We start from the raw sequence: 26,209 nt of genomic DNA, 5'->3' as shown, positions 1-26,209 counted from the left end.
CACTTATTTGTCAATTTGTAAATCTCTTTTTTATTTTATTTTTTTTATTTATTTATTTTTTTTTTTCTGTGTGTTGTTGTCTCTGTGTACTGGGAAGCTTATGTCACTAAAACAAATTCCTTGTATGCGTAAGCATACTTGGCAATAAAGCTCTTTCTGATTCTGATTCTGAAAAGAATAATTTCTCTGCATATTCTCACCTCTCGCCATTTATGGGACTGTTTTCAGTTCTAAGCAAAGTTGGTGTATGGAAGACAGAAAAACCTGAAGATGATAATAATTCAGTATACTCGAAAATTTCTTAAAAAGACACTTTCAAAAATGCAGTGATTTCCTTGTTTTATTTCTTAGTTAGAATGGGTATAACTTAACATTTTAACAAATTCCAAAAGCCGAATAATAAATAAAAGCTACTGATAAATCTCTGAAATAATTAACAATCAGTTGATTAATCATTCTAATCATTTCTGATTAATCGTTCATCAAAATCGTTTCTTGATGCAGCCCTACCTCACACCTGGAAGGACAGGATCAGAACTTGAACTACTTACTGTAATTTCCGACATGCAGACATGTAATTTATGACAGATTAGAGAAGATAACTGAGTGAATCCCATCCCACATGAATGGCAGTGATAAGGCTTCTCTCCAATGTGGATCCTCGCATGTACTTGTAGATGTGTTGAGCGTTTGAAGCTCTTGTCACAGTGTGAACACTTATAAGGTGTTTCTCGATTATGAACTGACTGATGCACTTTCAGTGCACCATATGAAAAAAAAGTCTTCCCACACTCAAAGCAAACATGATCCTTTGCACGGCTGTGTCTTTTCTGGTGATATTTTAAAGCAGCAAACTCACTAAAACTCTTTCCACACAAAGAACACGCATGAGGCTTTTCCTCTGTATGAATTTTCAGGTGCTTCTTCAGGGCACTTGTCCTAAAAAACTGTTTACCACAATGGTCACAATCACATCGTCTTTTTCTAGAATGAGTACGCAGATGAGCTTTAAAAGCACTTGATATTCTGAAACTCTTCTCACACTGATCACACGAGTACGGCTTTTCTCCAGTGTGGATTTTCATGTGTTTGTTAAGGTTTCCTTTTTGTGAAAAGCTCTTCCCACACTGATCACACGTGTGCGGCCGCTCTCCAGTGTGGATTTTCACGTGATCGATAAGCGTTCCTTTGAGTCTGAAGCTCTTCCCACAGTGATCACATGCATACGGCTTCTCTCCAGTGTGGATCCTCTCGTGTATTTTCAGATATTCTGAGCGTTTGAAGCTCTTGTCACAGTGCGAACACTTGTAAGGCGTTTCTGTAGTGTGAACGGTCTTGTGTTGTTTCAGGTCACCATCCGTATAAAAAGCCTTCCCACATTCAGAGCAAGCGTGATCCTTCACACCGCTGTGTCTTTTCTGGTGTATTTTTAATGCAATCTTCCGAATAAAACTCTTTCCACATGAATTACATATGTAAGGCCTCTCCTTTGTATGTCCTTGTAGGTGGCCCTTCAAGAAATCTGCTCTGGAGTTATATAGTCTTTCTCTAGAATGAGTACAAAGGTGTACTTTGAAACAGCTTGAACTCTTGAAACTCCTCCCACATTGTTCACATGTGTACGGCTTCACTCCACTGTGGGTTTTCTTGTGTTGATAAAGGGTTCCTCTGCGTGTGAAACTCTTCTCACACTGATCACATGTGTACGGCTTCTCTCCACTGTGGATCTTCATGTGATCATTAAGGCCTTCTTTCCGTTTGAAACTCTTTCCACACTGCTCACAGGTAAACGGCTTCTCTCCACTGTGGGTTTTTACGTGTTCGTAAAGGGTTCCTCTTTGTGTGAATCTCCTTCCACACTGATCACACGTGTATGGCTTTTCGCCAGTGTGGATCCTCTGGTGTTCATTAAGGGTTGCCTTTTCTGCAAAGCTCCTGCCACACTGATCACACGTGTGCGGCTTCTCCCCTGTGTGGCTTTTCATGTGTTTGATAAGGTTTCCTTTGTGTGTGAACCTCCTGCCACATTGTTCACATGTGTGCGGCCGCTCTCCAGTGTGGATGTTCATGTGTTCTTTAAGGTTTCCTTTTTCTAAGAAACCCTTCCCACACTGTTCACACGTGTGGAGCTTCTCTCCAGTGTGGGTTCTCATGTGTTTGTTAAGGTTTCCTTTCTGTGTGAAATTCTTCCCGCAGTGATCACACGTGTGCCGTTTCTCTCCATTGTGGACATTCATGTGTTGATTAAGCATTTCTTTTAGTCTGAAGCTCTTCCCACATTGATCACATGCATACGGCTTCTCTCCAGTGTGGATCCTCTCATGTCTTTTCATATATATTGACCGTTTGAAGCTCTTGTCACAGTGCGAACACTTGTAAGGCGTTTCTGTAGTGTGAACGGTCTTGTGCACTTTTAGTGCACCATATGAAAAAAAAGTCCTCCCACACTCAGAGCAAGCGTGATCCTTCACACCACTGTGTCTTTTCTGGTGTATCTTTAATGCAACCATCCAACTAAAACTCTTTCCACATAAATAACATATGTAAGACTTCCGCTTTGTATGAACTTTAAGGTGGTCCTTCAGGATATCTCCCCTAAAAAGTGTTTTACTGCTTTGGTCACGGTCATCTAGTCTTTCTCTAGAATGAGTAAGCAGGTGATCTTTAAAACCACTTAATTTTCTGAAACTCTTTCCACACTGATTACATGTGTACGGTTTCTCTCCAGTGTGGATCCTCATGTGTTCAATAAGAGGTTGCTTAAGTCTGAAACCCTTTCCACACTGATTGCATACGTGCGGCTTCTCTCCAGTGTGGATCTTCATGTGTACATTAAGGGCTCCTTTTTGTGTGAAACTCTTTCCACACTGATTACACGTGTAGGGCTTCTCTCCAGAGTGGGTTTTTAGGTGTGCATCAAGGTATGCTTTTTGTGTGAAACTCTTTCCACACTGCTCACATGTGTACGGCTTCTCTCCAGAGTGGATCCTCGTGTGTTCATTAAGGGTCGTTTTTAATCTGAAGCTCTTCCCACATTGACCGCATGAGTACGGTTTCTCTCCAGTATGAATGTTCACGTGCTGTTTAAGGGTTGCTTTTAATCTGAAGCTCCTTCCGCATTGACTGCATGAGTACGGCTTCTCTCCAGTATGAATATTCACGTGCTGTTTGAGGGTTGATTTTAATCTGAAGCTCCTTCCACATTGACTACATGAGTACGGCTTCTCTCCAGTGTGGATAACCATGTGTTTTTTAAGGTTTCCTTTTATTGTGAAAGTCTTTTCACACTGATCACATGCATACAGCTTTCCTTCAAGATTACATTTTATGCGAATATCAAGATTTCGCTCGCATGAGAGACTCTTTCCGCTTTGAGGCCAAATGAAAGATATATTGTCTCTGCAGGACGTTTCTTCAGTTTTGACATGATGGTTCTCCCCTTCTTCAATCGGGTCTAAAATTAAAGTAAAAAAAAAGGTAAATCTTAAAAAAATTGCAAAAAGGCGCAATGTGTAAGTAAAAGCACGTGAAAACTGAGACAACAGTGGGAAGTATAAACATTTTGATGCGTTTATTTGAATTGGGTACATTTATTATCCAATTATTATTTTAAAGACTATATGCACAGGTTTTGAAGTGATAACTTTTTATAAATGTTTGATTAACGACTTTTTACGAGTTAGGGTTGTAACATTTTCAGAATTAAAAATATATTACAAATTTAAAAGTTAAACCACTGAGATATTTATTCTGAGCTATACCTTTCATTTGTTAAAAACCAGTTAAAACTATACTGGTTACTAATGTTCCCTGAGATAACGGGAATGAGCATTGCATTAGGAAGGGAGGAAGAGCAGAGAGAGTTATAACTTTCCCTGAAAGGGATTGAAAGCACATGAGGCACATAGCTTATTCTCAGACTAAGGCCCAATCCCAATCCTACCCCTTAGCCCTTCCCCTTTCCCCTACCCCTACACCTCCGTTTTGTGCGTTCGCGTGAAGGGGTAGGAGTATCTCGATTCTCTTTTGGTTGTAGGGGTAAGGGCCAGATAGCCCTTCAAATGAAGATTTTTCAGGACCACACTTCAAAGGTGAATGAATTATCTTGGCAACATGGAAGCTACCACAAACAAAAAGACACATAAATGTAAGATTTTTTGGCATAAATAAAGATTTTAACGAAAAGTAATCATTTGTTTAATGTTACATTCAATTGTGAGTTTATATTAACGGTCATGTTACTCAAAGAAATGTTTGCAAAAAATCGCTAATATTTGCTAAAGTCATATCATTACAGACTGCATGATAGTGCCACAGCATAAGTCTGATCAGGGCGATAACTGCCGTAGACTATAATTAGAAACCGCTAAACCATTTGCTCAAATATTGCCTATTGGAGAGAGAAAGAGAGAGAGAGAGAGAAATGGAGGTTACGTGTATTCACGTCTGTGGGTTTATCTTTTTATTGTGAGTTTACTTTGTATTCGCGATTGTATTCTCTCGTTGCTGGAAAATATAATGTAGCGATTCAGTATTTAAACTGTATTTAATAAAAGTCGTGGGGCAGCGTTGACAAGTTAATTTTCTCCTGGATGTGTGAGCTGTGCGATTTCTGATATGTGTGTGTGTGTGTGTCAGTAAGCAGCTCATTAATACAGAGCAATAATTAAAGGCTCTAATGCACACCAGTATATGTGTGTATTGTAAGAGCTAGACGACGAATGATGACGTGTGACGTCATGGTAGTGGTGTCCCAATCCTTAGGGAAATATTTTCTCCCCTACCCCTAGGGGTATAAAATAGAATTGGGATTGGGCCTAAGAACAACTTTACTGTCATTAGGGTCAAACTCGAAGCAGGACTTGTCCACTGAAGGAGCCTGCAAGTTGCTCACTCACTTGACCAAAGCCAAAACCAGTGGGAGGACAGAATTTAGCAAGAGAGAACGGAGGTTAGTCGTTCGGAGCACCTCAAAAGGAGGGCCTCAAAGAGCCTTGAGTACCATGGACAAACTGTAAGACTGTATATTGGTAAGCCACCCTCTTGAACGCAAATCTCAGGAATTGTCTGTGACGGGGGCTATATGAATATGAATTTATGCATCTTTCAGATCCACCAATAAAACCAATCCCCTGGGAGGATTTGCAAGAGCGTAGCATCCTGAACGGCTGCTTTACCAGGGTGCAGTTCAAATGTCTCAGATCGAGGATTGGCCTGAGGCTGCCATCCTTTGGAATGAAGTAGCAGCGACTGTAAAAGCTCAACTTGACATAGCTCTCCATGGGGGCTCTCTCCACAATACCCTTTGCTAGCATGGTTTGGACATTGGCTCAGAAGATGTGGGGTGAGACCAAAGTGTAAATCATGAATTAAAGCGAGGTGGTATGAGGGGGGTCCAGCCTCGGTCCAGCCTCAGCCTGGCTTTGGTTAAGCAGGTGCTGATGATGCTTTAAGGCACTGCCGAGACATGACACTTTGGATTGGCACACTTGGGGAGGAATGACATTCGCTTGTGATGACTTCTGAGATGGCATTAAGTGTTAAGGCTGATTTATACTCAATAGATCCGCAAGTTTGACTCCTTCGCAAAGTTTGGCAAATATGACGCCCTCACAGTGTTGCCGGATGTTAGCTTTGAGTGCGCACAAACTCATTTCACGTGGTGGTGTGCACGCCATTTTTTGACATCCGAAGATGCACCCCTTTAGTGTGAAACCCTTTAATTATATTTGCTTATTAAAAACTGCATATTAAACTAAATATTTTTAAGCCAATTAAAGAAATGTGTCCATCTAACTGTTAATGACAGGTTAGCTAGCAATAGTAAGGTCATTAATGGATTCACAAGGCTGAAACATCCTTTGGAGTGACAAATAATGTCCACCGGTGTGACACCTATACTGTCACACTGGAGGACAAAGATGTCCCACACGATGTCTCTTAAGAAGCATTTTAAATAATTAAACAAGATTTAACTCCTTTTTATTTATTTATTTTTAACATGTTCATTGTTCTTAAATGCAATAATTACATTGATCAAAATTGTTCTGATGTTTTTGTCCTATGATGTGACCAACATAAAAGAACTACAGATTTTTTATTTTTTTTTATCTTAAAAATCTTAGAAACATTTGAGTATTGCATTCATGGAGATATAATCATCATTCATCTTAAAAATGTATCATTTTCAGCAGGTTTATAACAATGTGTACAACAATGAAGATACATCTCTCGTGTCATTTTTATATTATTAAGAGTTTTCTTTTCTCTTAATTGTCAAGTATGAGTATAACTGTACTAGCCAATGGCGATTCTACTGCCAATGGTTACATTGCTTAACCTTTGTGATGTTATTTCTTTTAAAACAACTGATGATTTTTGTCTAACTGCAACCACTGAATCTGATGGACTGCTTAAAGTTTTATAAACTTAGTGAAGAATCAGGAATATACACCAACCTATTTGTTGTTCAGTATCTTCCTGTTTTATTCCGCAGGGCTCTGGGTCAGTCATGTTTTCGACTTTCTTTCATATAAACTCTTTCATAAACTGTTGTGGGAGGAGCTGAACTGTAGGAGAATTCCTGTGTGGTTGGAGCAGATCTGCCAAAATCAAAAATTAATCAGTTGTTAGATTTTTAAGCAGAAATGGGAGGCAAAAAAGATCCCAATGAAATTTTGGCTTAATCGGAAACATTTTTTTTTTTTTTTCATATAAATTTTTAGGCCTTCTAAAACAAAAAAAAAGTGTAATGTAATGTAGACTAAGATGGTACAACAAATAGAGGGTTGAGTTCTAAGTTCAGGGACAATGTACATACTTTTTCTTAAATTTGCATACTGAACTTGGGTTAGAGATCTTAATTTAGAAATCTGAAAGTCCACCAGATTAAATAATTTATCTTTAAAATGTACAAAATGCTCTCCGACACCCTGATGGGACTGAGGTCCACCCATCATAATCTCACAAAATCATGTGGAAAAAAAAAATTATATGACACTGTTCTCAAAATCAAATCATCTTATAATAGAAATAAGCTACTTAAATATGTGCTTAGACCCTCTCATCTCCCTACAGGCTTACCGTTAGTTACCGATAGTTTTGAACACTAGCTGGTTATGTATTTACTCAAACAAATTATTTTGGATCATTATACAAAATAAAAAATAAAAGTTACATACTGCAGCTTTAATGCAGACTTAAGATTAATAGAGAATATTTTGAATTTGAGACAAAATATATTTTTAAACGCGGCTGGAATAATTAATTAATTAATTAAATAGATAAATCTCACAATGCAACTTGATCAATCAACCTCTCGCTGTGACGCTGCACAGGATTCTGCTGGGTCTTAACGCCCTCATCAAACGTTCACAAAACAAACAACGATTTGTCCAAAAATAAATTATATTCAATGAAGTGCTTGTTATTCATATGGTCTGGGTGGTCAGACTGCGTAAGCCTGCATATACGGGACTTACTAATACCTTAAACACGGGACGATTCCGTATTAATCAGAATGGTGAGCAACCCTACTGCTAGGCTAAATGTTTATTTCAGTTAGCAGACGCCAGAGAAGAGGCACAAATACAACTCTACCAGATTAAAACAACACAAAAATGACATGTTCAGCTTTAGCAAGCTGTGTTTTAATAATTGTATGAATATACGAATGACCTCACCTCAGAATTCTCAAAGCTGTGTGATTGGGATAGCCATGACTACTTTTTCTTCTTGTTTAAGGGATAACTGCTGCAGGTTGGAGAAATGGGCGTGGCGAAAGGGTCCTCATCGGTGGATCAACGGCCAATCAGCCTTAACCATACAAATACGTCATTGCTTTAGACTGAAAAAGGAAAGTGTGATGCTACATAAATATATTAGTATTAGGTCAGGTTAATAATGGATAAAATAAGGCGTTAAAAAATTATTAAATCATTTAACGCAAACAAGACCTGTTCGTTATCTTACATTGCATGCAGCTGTCAACTAAACAATTACAGAAAGCACATACTTTGTGCTAATAATGAGCCCAAAATGTTACAGAATTAGCCTAATTAAGATTAGATGAAGGACACATTTCCAAAAGTACAAACATTTTAATTTAAAAAAAAGTTTAAAACGTTATTATTATTATTATTATTATTATAGTATATATTAGGCTATTTTCAAAGGAATTATTCAAATTATTCAAAGGAATATTTGTTAGTTTTATTTATCATATGTACTTGTATGTATTTTTGCAATATGGTTTTGTAAAATCTGGCTCATTTATTCGACCATTGTGATCTGTTTGCTATTTTTAACCCACTACTTGATTTTTTTGTTAATTGTTTTAAAACGAGTTAGTGTCAGTTCGACTCACATCATTTTTTTGTTGTTGCTGTTGTTGTTGTTTTTTTTGTTAGGGACCATGCTCATTGATCAACAGACAAATAACTTCCTGTAAAGAAGCCATAGTTAGCTACAAGTGCTAGTTTCCATCTGTTGTCCCTAGCCAGATCTTAACAGGCACCCTAAAATACAAAAGTCAATAAAAAGACACTATAAATTTATATAGCAATACAATAGCAATGTAATAAATACAGCAGGAATTTTAAAACATAAACATACCTTCAAACAGACAATATATTGCTCAACTCACCTAGCCCTCGATGTAGTTACAGTATAAAGTGAATACAATATAAATAAAAAAGGGAAATGAACAAAGAAGAAAAAAGTATGTTCATGGATTTAAATATCTGGTGTATGGTTACAATTATAATTGTCCCTAAGCCAAACTTTAAGCTGTTTTTTTTTTTTAAAGAGGAGATACTATTACACTCCCTTAACTCATTGGGCAGACTATTCCAAATTTATAATATGCAAATTTAATTCATTATAATGGTAGTATTTGAAAATCACAACAACTGTGAAACCAAAGCATACAAAAATGTATTGTCTGTATTTAATACATAGACCATAACAGATATTTAAATTATCACTGAATTAGGAAATGTCTCTGATTTCTATTTCAGAAATCTGTATCACTTCAATTCTGCAATGGCGTCTTCGCTATTGGAACACCTATGGTGTGACGAATGTTTAATGTGGATTAAATGTTGCAATGAATGATCCACTCTACAAACTGGAAATAGAGAAGATATAGTTTGCTTATGTTTATGAATTTAATAAACTCAGTTATCATTATCCTGGTAGTCTTCTGCAAAATCACCAGTCTAAAATGATTAAACATGATGAGTATTTATTTACTTTTTATTCACACTGACAGAAAATAATATTTTTCAATAACTTTAAACAGATTTTTACATTTTATGGGCATTTTTTTTACTTTATAATAACTGTTAATAAAAATCACAGTCTTTACGATTGAACCGAATCATTTAAATGGTTGATTCATTCAGGAATGAAACACTATCATGTTGCTCAGAGATTCAAAACAGTGCTGTGACTGTGTTTGGAATGATTTTTGTTAGCGAAATAGAGCAAAAACAGGTAATACAGGGTATAAAACAAAAGTCTCTTAAATAACTTATTGTTTATTGAGCTGATGTAAAAAAATCAATATAATATTTTTAATCATGGTAATTTATTTGGAGAAAAACAGCACTCTTCATATATGAAGTGGTATAAACATTCACACACATATAACTTGATTTTGGAACAGCCCCATGTCTTACTATTCTAATTTAAATGATTGATTAAAATGTAAGAATTTGACAAAATATCACGAATAAATATAATAAGGTAGGTAAAATTTTATACTAATAACTTAATATTACATGGTTAAAAAAATATATATATATATATATATATACATATACATATACATATATATATATATATATATATATATATATATATATATATATATATATATATATATATATATATAATGATTTAATTTGATTTTGGAACAGCATATTGTCTTTGTGGGAAAGTTCTGGGCCGAAACTGCCTGCTGTCTGGGTTTAGATTATTGATTAAAATGTAAGAATTTGATAAAATATCATGCATACCAGTACATCTAATAAGGTAAGGGAAAATTGCCTTATAAATGTAAAAATGTCCTTTTAGATCAATTAAAAATGTACACTTGCAATGTAGAATATATATTTCTGAAATTATTATTTCCATTACTTAAGGTTTTCTTGTTGTTCCTGTTATTTATCTGATGTCCTCTTAACCCATTGATCCATTTGTCCACCCTGTCATCTTGCTGTCCACCCTCATAATCTTTTATGAAAATAAACAAGTTAGCAAAACCTTTTGTGTGATTTCTTTATAAAGAAATGAGGGCCAGTTTGTATTCATTGAAAGTTCGACCATATATCTTTTGCCGTTTGGTTTTATTTTAATAAAGAAAGTGCAACTTTTGCATATTTTATAGGGTTACTAATATGTTGCCGTAATTTACATTTTTCAAAAGACTTCTCCCACTAAGTAAAATGTATTGTTGAGAAAGGGACAACTTATCTTTCAGAAAACCTACATTTTATAATCATTATGAAAATGTATACTCGACTCTAAATTTGTGGCATATTTTGTGGTTTAATCAAAAATTGTCTGCTTGCAGTTATTCTATTTTAAGTGCAGGATTTCTAAGTCTACAGTCTCCTTAATATAACAAATATGAAGTTTAATAGAAAATCGCATATTTTTATTTTGGAAATGATGAAGTCTCACCGGCACGTGCCCAGTAAAAGGTGTCTATAGCCACGCCCGTTTGCAATCTTCAGCTAAAAACGAAAGTTGCGAAACCGCTAAAACTGCATCTTTGGCGGTATGCAGGGAGGGAGAGTTTGCGCGGAACTGTTTTCCTGGTCCCGCTCCCGCGATTTTTTGTCCATTCCCGCTCTCATGCTCCCGCAACCATTCTAATAATTAGAACAGCCAGGTAGGATATAATAAAGTTTGAGTTTTTATACTTGGGGCTGGCATGAGCTTTGTCACGCAGACCTGGAAATTGATGGCGCAGAGCAGCTCTCAGTTAAGTGAAGCGTACGCTGATTTCTTTTAAAATAGCAAAACAACAGTGTTTATAACTCTATCAGTCATGCTATGCGCAAAATCGCGGGATGGCGGGACCCACGCGCGCTATGTTTTTTGGACCGCCACTTCCGCCCTCTTTTTTTTTATCCTCCTTCTTTTTTTATGGATGTCAATGGAATCTTCAACATGTTTTACAATTAAAAATACTTGCGTTGGGAACTGTAGGCTATATTATACCTTTTTAAAAATATATATATTTTCAAGAGAAGACATGGAATCTCGCGACAGATGAGACTCATCCTTTTATTTATATTTTTTTATATTTGAGCCCCTAAACTCTCTGCACAGTTACATTAAGGGGTTATGATGATTTGCCCCGCCCACTATAATCAATACGTGGACGCAGACCCTCTTTGTTCTCACTCAGGTGCGTTAACAGATTACAGACTGTCTGAGCCGTTCAGGAATATGGTTTACACATTTATTTTTTACTTATGGCTTTTAGAGGGTAAGTTACACAATTTAATTGTATGGCTTTATGTAGCCCAGTCCTACATAGTGAATGGACCAACCATGCGTTTTGAAATAAGTTGAATCAATTATTTCACAAAATTATTCGGTGAATGAAATACTGGTTACGTCTGTCTGTATGACGGAGTAAATCATCATGCATGAACATGCATGAAAACACCTTTTAAAATAATATTGCAATGTTTCATTGAAAGTGTTATTTATTGAATACAATTAACAAATCCTTTAGTATTATTATATGGTCTGTATAGTATGCCTTTATGCGTTTTGTAGTTTTATGGAGAGCTTGGTTAATCAAGGACAATTCTTCCTTTTTTAAGTACAAATGTGTCATTAAAATAAAAATGCATTACTTATTTGAAAGCAAGCAAAATTAGCAAAAAGACATGAACTTATGCTTTTAGGGGGCACAATTATAAAATTTACCTCAACCTACTTTAAGTATCATTTATTTAGTCGTGTTTCACCATGTCAGATAGTCTGCAGTCTCTAGAAGTAATTTATAACTTCAACTAGAATGAATATTTCATCATGTTTCGTTTATTTGACAAGCAACTTTGTTTTGTAGTGCCAGGGGCATCATGCACTTATTTTTTTGAGGGGGCACAAGTATGGCACGGGGTTTCTCATGCTTATCATGTGACACACTGCAGCCGCAATAACACTGTATAACTGATATAGACTTATGTCCCTACTGAAAAAAAAAAAAACGTATATGAGTTAGCTTTATGCGCATCCATTTGAATTACTATCATGTGTTTCATGAATGGGCTCATTCCTTTGAATAGTTTATGCTCCAGGGAGAGAGTTTAAAAGGTATGAAGTGTGTAATGATGGTCTAAATATCCCTTCCCTGATTGTTCTCACTCAAAAGTGCCCTTCGGAGGCAGGGCGTTTGGAACATAGCCCTAAATAGTTACTGGAAGGTGAGTTTGGAACTAAACACATTGAATAATAGTGTTAATCATGACTCGATTCAACTGATCAAACATTAATCAAATATAAACCTCTGACAAATGCATACATGTGAGAAAAAAAAAGGTAAAGTTTGATAAAAGTCCCTCCCGGGGTCAAAGCAGTATTTTCATCTCATCATATTTCACTCGTTAACATCATTTACAAAATGTATTTTTACTTTTAAATGTTTTGCAGGTTTTAAGTTGACACCGCAGGGAATTCAGTCATATTCTTTCTCCCAGAATCCATCACACTTGAAAAAGTCCTCGAGCTTATCGACTGGAAATGGTAAATAATTATCTCCTTGGATGTAGACCAGTAATGTCAGGATGCTCCTTGCATCTGGTGTGTTTTTTTTATCATTTATATGCTTAACATTTTTTACATTTCACTCATATTTTGTTATTTTAAAGACAGATTCTGCATTATATCCGAGAAGAGATTCTGTGATTTGTTGTTTTGTTTTGAAGTGTGTTTTTTTGTTCATACAGATAAAACAGTGACGATATCCGTGATGGAGGGAGATTCTGTCGCTCTAAACACTGGAGTTACTGAACTACAGACAGAGCATCTGATACTGTGGACATTTAGAGATCAAAATTCAGAGACTCGTTTAGCTGAAATCTATAAAAAGATCAAATCTGTATATGACATTAAAGAGAACAATGAGAGATTCAGAGACAGACTGCAGATCGATGAGCGGACAGGATCTCTGACCGTCACAAACATTAACAAATTACACTCGGGACTTTATAAAGTACAGATCATAAATGGAGATGTGAAGCACAAGAGCTTCAGTGTTGCTGTCAATGGTGAGGTGCTGTCTAAAAAGTTGTTGTTTAAAATCGGCATCTGTCCATGCATTTTATATTTGATTATTTAAATTAATTATGATCTGTACGCACATTAATTTCGGCTATTGATTTCTCCTAAAATATTTTTTCTCTCATGTTTCAGGTCATCTGACTGCTCCTGTCATCAGTGATTCTCCTCGAAACCTTTCCATTTCAGAGAGATCACTGAAGCAGTATTGTTCAGTTCTGTGTTCAGTGGTGAATGTGAGTCATGTGACTCTCTCCTGGTACAAAGGAAACAGTTTATTGTCCAGCATCAGTGTGTCTGATCTCAGCATCAGTCTCTCTCTACCTCTGGAGATCGAGTGTCTGGATGATTCATACAGATGTGCGGTCTCTTATTCATTCACTAACCAGACTAAACACCTCAGCAGCACTGATCTCTGTCAGACATGTTCAGGTATGTCAACACTGGAGGTTTTTCACCAAAATATGTCTGCTAATACTGTTTTGCAGCGTTTATCTCTAAATGATAAATAAAAGAGCTCATTGTCACATTGTCTGTGCTGTACCTTGGCACATAACCTACTCTTTACTGTTATACACTGCCGTGTATTTAATAACTAGAAACTTTGCATGTTTTAAGCAAATAAATGGCAGATTAACTGACTATTCAAATTTAGTTTAGTTCCCAAAGAAGTTCAAAATCACTCTCACGGTCCTTTTCCTGAGTCTTTACTCGTTTTCAATAAACATCTAAAGCACCAGCACTTAACCAACTAATACTAGAACTTTTCCCTTTCTTGTCTTTTCATTTATATATATATATATATATATATATATATATATATATATATATATATATATATATATATATATATATATATATATATATATATATATATATACATACATACATACATACATACATACATATATATATATATATATATAAAAACCTGGCTATGGGTTTTGTACTAGACTAACTGAGACTTGTCATGGCACTTGTATACTGTTGTTGTTCTCTTGTTGCTCTGGTTGCTTCTGTTGTTCTCATTTGTAAGTCGCTTTGGATAAAAGCATCTGCTAAATGATTAAATGTAAATGTAGTTGCGTCTTTTAAAATATATATACCCCACTAGATCTGTTGTTGTTTCATCTGGATTGAAGTCTGGTGAGACTGGTTTACAGTAATGACTGGTTTTGCTTTATTCATTGCAGATGGTCAAGCTGTGTCTGTCAAAGCGCTGATAATCGCTGCTGTATTTCTGCTGCTTCTGCTAGCGGTCTCAGTTTTAGCTGTGAAGATGTTCTGTCGCAGCGGGAGATACAAAGAAGTAGCACAAGAAAGCAAGTATTACCTCTTTTTATGACATTATAGTGCACAAAATTGCCGACAAATTCTTGTAACCTTCATTTCAAATCTTTTATTTTTATTTATTTTTTTGTAAATGTATTTTTACCAAACAGCTAGGACTACTATGGAAGAGGTGGATCATGCTAATCAAACATTTACTAAAAACAGAGCTCAGGATACGGTAAGATATGTTTGTTATTATCCGCCCTTTTTATAGGTGATGTATACTTTTATTTTTCTTGCCATTTTCTTTTGTGCACTGAATAATGAAACCCATATCATTTTTATCTTGTTCAAATATGACTCAAGATCTCAAATGACACTCGTGATCTACTGATAGGCTAGTATTTTGGTATTAGTTCAGTTTTTTTGTGTTGTTGTGCATGTACTCACATCTTTAAGCTCTCGTGAGAAGATGTTGATTCCAGCAGGATGTTTAATTTTCCATTTTCATTCCAAGTCGTGGTGAGATTTGGACTTATCACAGTATTTCTCCTAATGATTTAATGATATTATTTGGTAATTTTGCTGCTTTGATTTTCTAAATCTTTGTACTGTAAGCAGATGTAGTTCCAGCACTGGTTTACTGTCTCTTTCTGATGTGTGTCTCTTTTCTTACAGGGAGCCAATGGACAGAAACAGACAGAGAATTCAGAGGTGGCTTTCAGATGATGATCATTCAGACCATATTATCATAGCACTCAGTTTATTAGCACAAGTATTTTGGGACATACGTTTCTATGTAAAAAAAGCTTGAATCCTCAAAGGTAAACTACAGTCTTTATTATAAATGGCTGTATTTCATTGTAGTGGTACTTCACAACAGACAATCTTCTGGGGTCCCTAGTTTGTTTTTGACGCACGCTGCATCCAAACCACACAGCAAATACAAAATAGAAGTCAAAAAATCATGTACATTTAAAAATTAACACCTTGTACAGACTCCCAATCGTAGGTTTACATTAGGCTACTATATTCTTGCTAGCAGGCCAGAAACAGAGGACGAGAGGTTGCTCCTCAAAGTTGAAGTTGTAGGAGTGGAATAAATAGGATTAAACACAAAAAAATAAAAAACCAAGAAAAACAATGTTGGACAGGCAAATCACGGCCTTAAGAAACTGTGTATTCTGAGTAGAATACAGTATGAAATGAAAGATTTAATCCAAGTATGCACTTAAGTGTCATATTGCAGAATGTCACCTTTTTCAAATAAAGTTTTTCTAAATAATGCTGACACATGTAAACCACAACAAACAGTGGACTGATGTTAATTTATGTTATGGCTTTTGTGGATGTTTTCAGTAATGTGTGTGTATATAAGCTATATTAACAGCTGTAATAAAAATGGTGGTCTGTTTTTAGGTCAGTAAAGCTTATGGAGTCAGTTTTCAAACTCGTGTGTCTGTTATTGTAGTAGGTAAATGGGCATGTTTGTGTGCAAGGTGTGTTTTATATACTGTGACTCATCAATAAGGATTAATAAGGATTTTACCATTTGGTTTGAGTGTTTTAGAGAGTGAGGTGTATAGCTATTAGATTTTCTTGGATTTCGCTGTTCATCACAACACAGACCATGAAAAGTTGGTAGTTTTCAAAAACCATTCATGAGAATGTTGTCAAATGCTGCTGTCTTCTGTTTATGTGTCATTTCATTTGAAATGTTCACACAGATTCTTATATGTGATTGGTTTGTTTAGTTAAGCTAAATTGAGTATCGCTATTTTAACTCATAATACACTTGGTCCTTTGTGTTGAACATTTTCATCATTGGAAATCTTTAAGTTTCAGGTGTGGTTGGTAATCCAGGTGAAGTGAGGTCAGTGTCAGGGATGGAGGAAGATTTTGTCACAAACACTGATTATATTTTTCATCATCCCAAGACGCACACTATTTTGATAGGCGAACTAAACCTAGTGCAAATGAGCTCCAGGTGTGCACACAGGCTGTTCACTTTCAGGTCTGACGGTTTGCCCTGTAGGAATAAACACAACAAGGATGATTCAACTTCAAGATAATGAGCTATTACGTGTCTTATAGATGATTCATGTAATGGAAATTATACACAAGCCGGTCGTAGGATAATACAGATAATAATGGTCTTAGATAATGGTTTCTTATTGCAGAAAATGATGGAAAAGATCTGCAGGAGTGGCATGAGATTAACAGGAGAGAAACATTAGGATGGTTTTGTTGATACGGACCAAACCAGTCACTGAATATATGTAATTTATATGTATATCATGGATCAACATTATTGTCCAAAAATACAGACTTAACCCAATCCCTACCCCTAAACCTAACCCTACCCATCATTTATTCCTAAAATCAGTGCATGCTAGCTGATTGATAAGGGTGTATAAGCATCTAACTCTGATTTTGCTACGTATTTTATTTAACACTTGTCACAACACATTGCTCTTTTGTCGTTTTGTTTGCTTCTATTACCCTCATTTTTAAGTCGCCTTGGATAAAACCTAAAAGATTGAATGTAATTTATGCATAAACACACCAAGTCACAAAAAAATATTAAAGCTATCCCATGACTTTATCACTTTTTTCTTCAACATCGTGAAGGGCTCACATTCGTCCATTTTTGCTTTTGGCCTTCATAGACATTACTGATTATTATTTTACTTCTTCGTGTATTTATTCAGTTATTGTATTCAGCTAAGAACTGTTGTTAAGAGCACTGACATTTTTGCTGCAATTTTACTTCAATAAACAAAAGGACCTAATTCACACAAAATGCTATTGCATGCTTATTGTTTTAATGTAAATACCTACAGGCTACACTCTAAAAAAAACTTTCCCAAGTCCAATAAGTAGCAAAGATATTGAATTCATGGTCCATATTGTTATATGTATTTTGATTTATGCATAAGCATACAATTCTGAAGTGCTCACATACAGTACTCTGGCATTCATAAACAATTGTTTTTACATTAACAAATGGACGGAGGCACATTGTAACTCTAAACTCAATTGTGCATTTCAGATACTGTCACATCCTGCAATCTCGTCATCCGCAAAGAAAAATGCCTCTCGATCACACAAACATAATGATGGACTTACAGGCGTCATAGAGGATTGTGAAAAAAAAAATGTTTCACTGAAACTTGATCTTCATTAAACTGATTTCTGTTTCTATTTTTGATTTACTTAAGTATTTATTTATGGTCAGTGTGAATTGTCAATTATTAATGTATTCTGCTTAATAACGGTTGTTAGATCGCTGTCATTTTTGCTACAATTTCAGGAAATAAAATACAAGTACCCATAAATGAAACAACATGCTGTGTTGTATTTTTGATCAAATAAATGCAGCCTTAATGAGCATAAGAGACTTCTTTAAAAAACATTACAAGTAAAGAGCGGTAGTGTGTGTGTGTGTGTGTGTGTGTGTGTGTGTGTGTGTGTGTGTATATATATATATACATATATATATATATATATATATATATATATATATATATATGTATATATATATGCATTAAAGGGTTAGTTCAACGAAGACAATGATGAATAAAGTCGTAGTTTTTGTTATTTTTGGACCAAAATGTATTTTCGATGCTTCAAAATATTCTAACTGACCCTCTGATGTCTCATGGACTACTTTGATGATGTTTTTCTTACCTTTCTGGACATGGACAGTATACCGTACACACAGCTTCAATGGAGGGACTGAGAGCTCTCGGACTAAATCTAAAATATCTTAAACTGTGTTCTGAAGATAAACGGGGGTCTCACGGGTTTGGAACGACATGAGGGTGAGTTATCAATGACATAATTTTCATTTTTGGGTGAACTATCCCTTTAAGTTTCCTTTGTTTCTGGTCAGGCATTGTCTCTAGGCATGCAAGTTATTACATTATTCTTCCGTTGTATTACTGTCTTTGTTTAATAAACATTAACTGTATGTAGATCCACCTCTCACTGACATTACTTTAAACTCATTCTTCCCGCTGGTCGCTCTAGACTTTCTCAGTTCCAGTTAACTTTCGGTTTCATTTTTTGTGCATACAAATAAGTTGTTTTAGTGACATAAGATTCCAGTACACAGAGACAACCACACACACAGACAAAATACTACTACTAATAATAAATAAATAAATAAATATAAACACAAATATTGCAAAATAAATAAATTTTATAAACAGTTGTGCTATAGATCGAAAGGAATTAAATGATTTCCTTACGAAATTAACTCCCCAAGCCAAAACTCAGGAGCTCACAGAAAACAGATACCATTCTGCCATGCAATAAAACAATAAAACTGCTCTGGAAAAGAAATTTTCAAGGAGTGCAAACAACACCTATTTACGACCTCCTTCCTCCCTCTCCTCTCCCCTCCTTGCCTCTGACTCTCACTCTTCTCCTCCAAAAGCAAGAATATCCACATGCCGTGTTATATCTAGTGAAGATGATGTTTTTTCCACTTCATGTTTAGTATCATTTTAAAGGTCTCTGTGCGATTGGTAAAATGGTCTCTATTTCACAATAGTCATTTATATTATGAGAAAGATCAAGAACTTTTGTAGAATTGTGTTCTGCTGAGAAGGAGGTGTGTTCCCCTTTAGGGGTCTTTGAGAATGTTTAACTCCAACCAGGTTTGACCCTTATGTGACCGCGATAACCTATTGAACCAAAATGACCGTTATGTTTTTACAGCTGATTTGAAGATTTCTTTGTTGTCTGGTCTGAGTATTTAAGGGGAGTGACAAAACAGTATGGGGCGATTCTGTAGTCAGATCAGCCCATAGTGTAGAGTGTATCTCATATGCTCCATACTATGTATCTTTCTGAAGTCAGGTATATTATTATTTACTCAAAACTGTAATTGTGTTGAACACATTGTGCCCATTGAGCACATTGTATAGTTGTTTGTGTTACTACCTGTGCACATTGTTTAGTTAAGTTTATTCTCTAAAACACCCGAGTGCTTTACTATACATTTTAGAACATGTCTTAAATTAGAATAACTGTTACGTGTGTGACTGTTAAATTTGTTTGTCTCCTGCGTGGATCACGTGGTTGTTGCCCATATGACTACAGTGTCTGTGCAGGAGCAAAGTTGCTACACGTTTACAATGTGATTCACAATTGCACTATCGTTTCTAAATTGGCTTCTAATTGTTTCATTATGTAATTGACATGATACAATTATACCGGACTAATAATAAATTGTTATATTTGATTTTTTCCTAAACTCGTCTGAAATCATTATGACTAGTAAACTGTGAGGAGGCTTTCGTTACCGCAAAGTTACGGCCAGGGTAAGTCAAACTGAAGGCTCAGGAATGATTGGAGCAGTAGGCACATCATCGGAGACCTTCTGATTTCTGTCTATCGCTGGTGTTAGCAAGTTGTATGGGAAAAGACTAAATAAACTAAACTTTTGTCATAAGCAAGCAGTAGGCGGCAGGCAAAACATGTATTAGTCTACCTACACCCTCTGACTAGCATCAGACTGGCGAGTTTGTGATCGTAAGATCCACGTGAAGCTAGCGTGAGTCTTAAAAGAGACATTAGGTCCCCAGTGAACGGATAATTGAAAGTATAGTGAGTCCAGAATAATCAAATATCAAAATTGATACATAATCAACCTTTGTGATCAGTATTTAAATAGAAACATTGTCTAAATTTAATGATCACATGAAATTGGAGTCAGATGAGCATGGATTTAAACTAAATCCTGATAAATTCAGAAGCGCAAGTAAAAGACCAAATACGCATTAAACCTTTGACCAGGCCGCTGGATTCTGCTCTTTTGGGCTGTCGGGTGAATCCTTACAAGATGATTATGGAATAGAATAGAGTGAGTTGCAGGGATGTACTAGGATGGAGGAGGTAACAAATAAATAAGGTAGATAACCTGGGGGAAGAAACTGTTCTTGTGCCTGGCTGTCCTGGTATTTGTGGCTCTAAAGTGAGTGACGTGACATTCAGCCAAGTATGGTGACCCATACTCAGAATTTGTGCTCTGCATTTAACCCATCAGAAATGCACACACACAGAGCAGTGCACACACACACACACACACACACTGTGAACACACACCCAGAGCAGTGGGCATCATTTATGCTGCGGCGCCCGGGGAGCAGTTGGGTGTTCGATGCCTTGCTCAAGGACACCTAAGTCGTGATATTGAAGGTGGAGAGAGAACTGTACATGTACTCCCCCCACCCACAATTCCTGCCGGCCCGAGACTAGAACTCACAACCCTTTGATTGTGAGTCCGACTCTCTAACCATTAGGCCATGACTTCCCAGCGCTGACCAGATGGCAAAAGTTCAAAGCTCCTGTGGTAGGTTAAACTTCCACAGCTGGCGATGTACAACCTTTGTTGTACAAAGCCTATTTCAAAATGGAGTCAATGTGAATGTCCCACTTCAGGTCTTGAGAGATGGACTGCAGTCACAGTGCTGTTCATGATGGTGAGCGAGGGGAGTGCAGGGGGGGTTTCTCCTAAAGTCCACGATCATCTCCACTGTTTTGAGCGTGTTCAGCTCCAGGTTGTTAAGACTGCACCAGACAGCCAGCTGCTCAACCTCTTGTCTGTAAGCAGACTCATCACCGTCCTGGATGAGACCGATGACTGTAGTGTCGTCTGCAAACTTCAGGAGCTTGACAGAGGGGTCTTTAGAGGTGCAGTCTTTGGTGTATAGGGAGAAAAGTAGAGGGGAGAGAACACATCCCTGAGGAGCACCAGTGTTGGTGGAGCAGCTGTTTGACATGAATTTCCCCAGTCTCACTAACTGTCAGAAAGCTTGTGAACCACTGACAGATAGAGCTAGGAACAGAGAGCTGGGTCAGTTTGGTCTGGATGTCTGTTGGGATGATGGTGTTGATAGCCGAACTAAGTCTTTGCTTTGTCCAGATGTTGCAGGATAAAGTGCAATCCCATCTTGATTCGATCCTCCACGGACCTGTTAGGTCCAGTAAGGGTTAAGGGATGTCCTTCAGATAAGACAGAACCAGTTAGAAATCAGTGTTGAGTTCTACTGTAAGGATAACCCTTCCTGCTTTAAATGTTTCAAAACGATTAACAGTTGAAAATATTTTAAATATAGAAAATAATCAAAAAGTAATCAAATGTAATCTGTTAAACTAATTTAATAAAGCAATTGGCATAGTTATACTACATATTACATTTTAAATAGGGTAACCTTTAAACTGTAACATATTACATTACCAAAGTAATTTTCCCAGCACACAAAAATTGTCAAAGATTCATGTATCCACTTGCTCTTTCCACTCCCTTATGTTATTTTCACCGTATGCTGTTGGATTTATAATAAGACTTTTATAAAAAAAGACTTTTTGCAAAGTTCACCACTGTTTTTTATTGAAGTGTTTGACGAGTTTGAAGATTAAAATTTTCTGCAAAATGTGATTTGAGCTATCATCATTTTAATGCATTAACCATCTATATAAGTACTGTCAAAGGGTGAGTGATTTATGTCTCTACTTAATAATATTTTGAGGTCATAAAAGTAGCCTAAACTTAAGAGCCCTTGAACAGATCTGAAAAGACCAAATGAATGAAGGAATGATTAGTAATAATAATGATGATGACGATAACAACAACAACAACAACAAAAATGAATGTGTTATTTTATTTTCTTTATGTAGGCTAATTCACATAGTTTAATTAAATGTTTTCTTTTTTCAAATGTTTTTCTCTTTGTAGGCCACTGATGAAGAACATGCATTGACTGCGATGAATGCTGGTCAAAGAAGAGAGCGTCCTTTCCCCTAAACTGATGCATCAGTGGTTTAAAGGAGGACGCTGTCCTGGATGATGAAGATGTCAAATGCTGTGCTGATTGGGCTTCTTCATGACTACATCAGTTATGCTGAAGAGATCATGAAAATCGACTGTGATGCATAATCTGTATTCATGGACTATGAAACAAACTGGAAGTGTATAATTTTTAAAAACAAAATGTTAAATGCTTGTTCTGTGTCGTTTAGTAGAAATGGAGTTTACACTTTGTCACACATGTGTCTGTTAAATGTTATAATATCAGTGTTACTGTTGTGGTTTATTTGTGTACTGTCATGCCAGAACAGTTTGTAATGAACTTAACTAATTGTATAATTATTGTATAATTATACGATAACTGTACAATAATTATATGACAATTATACAATAATTATATGATAATTACACAATAATTATACAATTATTGTATAATTGTGGTTTTGTATATTTTATATATAAAAATGTATTTATATGAAATTTGATCTTAAAAGTTATATTCAACAAATGTTCAATGCTGTATTTATAATCTCTGTGGCTGTTAATGCCATACGTTTCTGTATTTCCTCTTACATGCATGTACATTTTTGACTGTTTTCTCGTCTTTAATTAATATTTACCTTTTGATAGTTATTCTTTGTGTGTAGTGATTTTTAAAATGAGCAATGCTTAGCTCGATTTGGGTTCATTTTAGCCTAGCAATGTAGTAATTTTAAACCATGAAAAAGCAACACAGCATGCTAAACATAATAACCCAGCTTGTTTGATTAAAATAACCCATCGCTGGGTTCGTCCCTTTTTGACCCAGTGCTGGTTTGCCAAAACAACCCAAATTGTTTTTTTTTTCAACCCAGCAGTTTTTAATGTAACGAATTGACTGAGATTAAGACGTTCACCTGCATAACTTTTGCACAAAGTTTGTACGTTGCTTGTGTGTGATATCCATTGGCTTGACTTCATGGTTTAAAACAGAAATATTTCTAACATTGAAAAGTAACCAGTTAACCCCCTGCCCGACCCGTATCTAAAACGTACAGGGGTGTGTTTCCCAAAAGCATAGTTGCTAACCTAGTTGGATGGCAATGGGAAATTTAATTGCAACCAACAAAGTTAACTTAGTTAGCAACTATGCTTTTGGGAAATTCACCCCAGAACAGTTACACCACTGTGTAGTATTGAACTGAGCCGTGAATTTTGTGAATCATTACACCCCTACCAAACATGCAAACCAGTGCTATTTAAGTCTAGACATGACTCAGTTATTATAAAAGTCAATGCAAGTGCAGACAAGACTGCAATCAGAAATCAATGGAGCGTCTCATGCACATGGCTGCAAGACCATCAAATAAATGGACACCAAATCAAATTTTCTGTTGTTTCAGAATACCTATAAAATGAAAAATAGAAACAACAGTCACTTGTAGTGAACAGTGCCAGCAGTGCATCTGCAGTTTAGCTTTGTTAAATACTGACATGTGCTCCAACATGCTTTGTCTGTCCTATAATGACTAAGCTGTATAACAGACTGTGTGCTCATCATCTCAAAACAACTGTTGAATACTCTGCCTGATCTTGTCCATTAGTCACCCTGTAAGAAAAGAAGTATGCATCAGGAAGAGAGAGGAAAGTAGTACTTCATATCAGTTATAAATATAATATAAGAACAATTGTCTACAAGTCTATTTAAATGGGGGAATGACATTTATTTAAGTAATTCTATCACTATCAATATAATCCAACATCTATTTAATATAAGAGTTTCATGATCATAAGAACTTGCAAATGAAAAATCCACAGAAGAACAGGACTAATCTAATGCACTTTAAACCAACAGCATATTGTTAGGGCGATTTAGGCTCTCAAATTATGTTTAAACAAGATAGTATTCACTTGAGATTCAGTCAGAAAATAAGCAAGCTTTAGCACAATAAGAACAACTATTCATGTTGTCTGAGTGTTAAATTATGCAACATCATCATCCACAAACCGAAAGACCAGCGAAACAATTCTAGCGTATTGGTTTTCATCCAGCAGACAAAGAGATTTGTCAATAATAAATGTATCTTACTGTATCCGGAGCTCTTTGTGTGGTTATGTTGCATCAGTATAAATGACGTCTTCCTCAGGAGTCTGAGCTGTTCAATTATAAATTTATTAATAAAAAAAAACCTTTTATGAATCTGAAATAATGGTTAAAAGAATTTGTTGGCACTACTTTTGCAAAAAAAATGCACTGATATGTACGAAGTTGATAATACTTGCCTTCTTGTTTTGCTAGTTTGTATTTTTTACGCCGACAAAACACCAACACACCTATGCCCACTAGCAGCAACAGCAGCACAAAAATTATAGGAAGGGTGAGAAATAAACTTTGACTGGCTCCTGCAATGGATAAAACAGCCATTACCTTAAAGGAGACTCACAAGACTTTAACCAAGATGAAATAACAGCATATCTGTACCTGGACATGTCCCACAGAGGTCGGTGATGTTGAGGTGTGTGAATGAATAGGACCGGTTAGTGAACGAATAAGCCACAACACAGCTGTAGGAATCATCCAGACACTCAATCTCCAAAGGTAGAGAGATGGTTTTGTTGAGATCAGACACACTGATGCTGGACCATAAACTGTTTCCTTTGTACCTGGAGAGAGTCACATGACCCACATTCACCACTGAACACACCAATGAACAATTCTGCTCTGAGGATCTTCTGATACTGAAGGGTTCGAGGAGAATCACTGATGACAGGAACAGTCAGAGGAGCTAAAAACATTAAAGGAAAAAATTCAGGATAATTGGTCATAGAAATATCTGTACAGATCCTTAGTTCATTTCTCTAAAAATAGCAATGAATGTTTAGAATCTCTGAGACAAATTCTATAGAGGTCTGGGCAGTTGATATTCTCAATAAGCAAAAATTCTTCTTAAAAGGGGTCATTTCAAGTGTTCCTTTCTTTTTGGAGAATTACAAGCTCTTGGTGCATAAAGAAGATCTGTAAAGTTGCCAAGACTAAAGTCTCAAACCCAAACCCTGAACTCACAGTGTGTAAGTACGTTTACATATGCAAAGGATTTACCACTGATCATTCAAACCTGAGTTTTGAGCAGATAACAAATACATACATGGTAATATTACGCAGTGTGATACACAAGTTACACAACACACCGCAACATGTAATAAGACAAGGTTTTGTCTCATCGTGCCATTGAGATGGCATCACAGTGTGGAGAGGGGCGTGAACATTTCTGTCACACGCTTGAGGTATCCGGCCAATCAAAACGCACTGGATAGCTGGCCAATCAGAGCAAACCTCACTTTTTCAGAATAATGAGCTTTGTGAAATCAGATAGGTTTCAGATGTTTCAGAAAGGAAAAAACAATAATGTACAAAAAATATGTGGAAAATATATATATATTTTTTTGTACTTAAACCGCATAAACACTGCATTACCACCAAATACACAAAACTATGTTATTTTTAGCAGCATCATATGACCCCTTTAAGCTTGGCTGAATCCTCCCACTAACAGCCTTCAGCGGTCCACAAACAACACAATAAAGAATTCATTATTGACTCACCATAGACAGCAACACTGAAGCTCTTGTGCTTCACATCTCCATTGATGATCTGTACTTATAAAGTCCCGAGTGTAATTTGTTAATGTTGTGACGGTCAGAGATCCTGTTCTGCTCATCGATCTGCAGTCTGTCTCTGAATCTCTCATTGTTCTCTTTAATGTGCATATACAGATTTGATCTTTTTATAGATTTCAGCTAAACGAGTCTCTGAATTTTGATCTCTAAATGTCCACA

At 36.1% G+C, this 26,209-nt stretch overlaps 2 protein-coding genes across 2 annotated transcripts; one reads left to right on the top strand and one right to left on the bottom strand.

The window, feature by feature from the left end:
• Window positions 1–332: 332 nt before the first annotated feature.
• LOC113077467 (zinc finger protein 721-like) lies at window positions 333–7,835 on the bottom strand. The gene is made up of 3 exons (XM_026249860.1): window positions 7,683–7,835; window positions 6,459–6,602; window positions 333–3,454 (listed from the first exon to the last, which is right to left on the bottom strand). The coding sequence occupies exons 2-3, from the start codon at window positions 6,511–6,513 to the stop codon at window positions 507–509; spliced, it is 3,003 nt and encodes a 1,000-aa protein (XP_026105645.1). The 5' UTR covers window positions 6,514–6,602; window positions 7,683–7,835; the 3' UTR covers window positions 333–506.
• Window positions 7,836–10,745: 2,910 nt separating this feature from the next.
• LOC113077468 (uncharacterized) lies at window positions 10,746–17,845 on the top strand. The gene is made up of 7 exons (XM_026249861.1): window positions 10,746–11,419; window positions 12,676–12,768; window positions 12,972–13,292; window positions 13,438–13,734; window positions 14,496–14,624; window positions 14,745–14,812; window positions 15,253–17,845. The coding sequence occupies exons 1-7, from the start codon at window positions 11,356–11,358 to the stop codon at window positions 15,301–15,303; spliced, it is 1,023 nt and encodes a 340-aa protein (XP_026105646.1). The 5' UTR covers window positions 10,746–11,355; the 3' UTR covers window positions 15,304–17,845.
• The last annotated feature ends 8,364 nt before the right edge of the window (window positions 17,846–26,209 follow it).

Source organism: Carassius auratus, unplaced genomic scaffold, assembly GCF_003368295.1.
Source record: "Carassius auratus strain Wakin unplaced genomic scaffold, ASM336829v1 scaf_tig00022682, whole genome shotgun sequence".
NCBI classification, from domain to species: domain Eukaryota; kingdom Metazoa; phylum Chordata; class Actinopteri; order Cypriniformes; family Cyprinidae; genus Carassius; species Carassius auratus.
The sequence above is the reverse complement of the archived record's forward strand: the minus strand, read 5'-3'. Positions and strand labels throughout refer to the sequence as shown.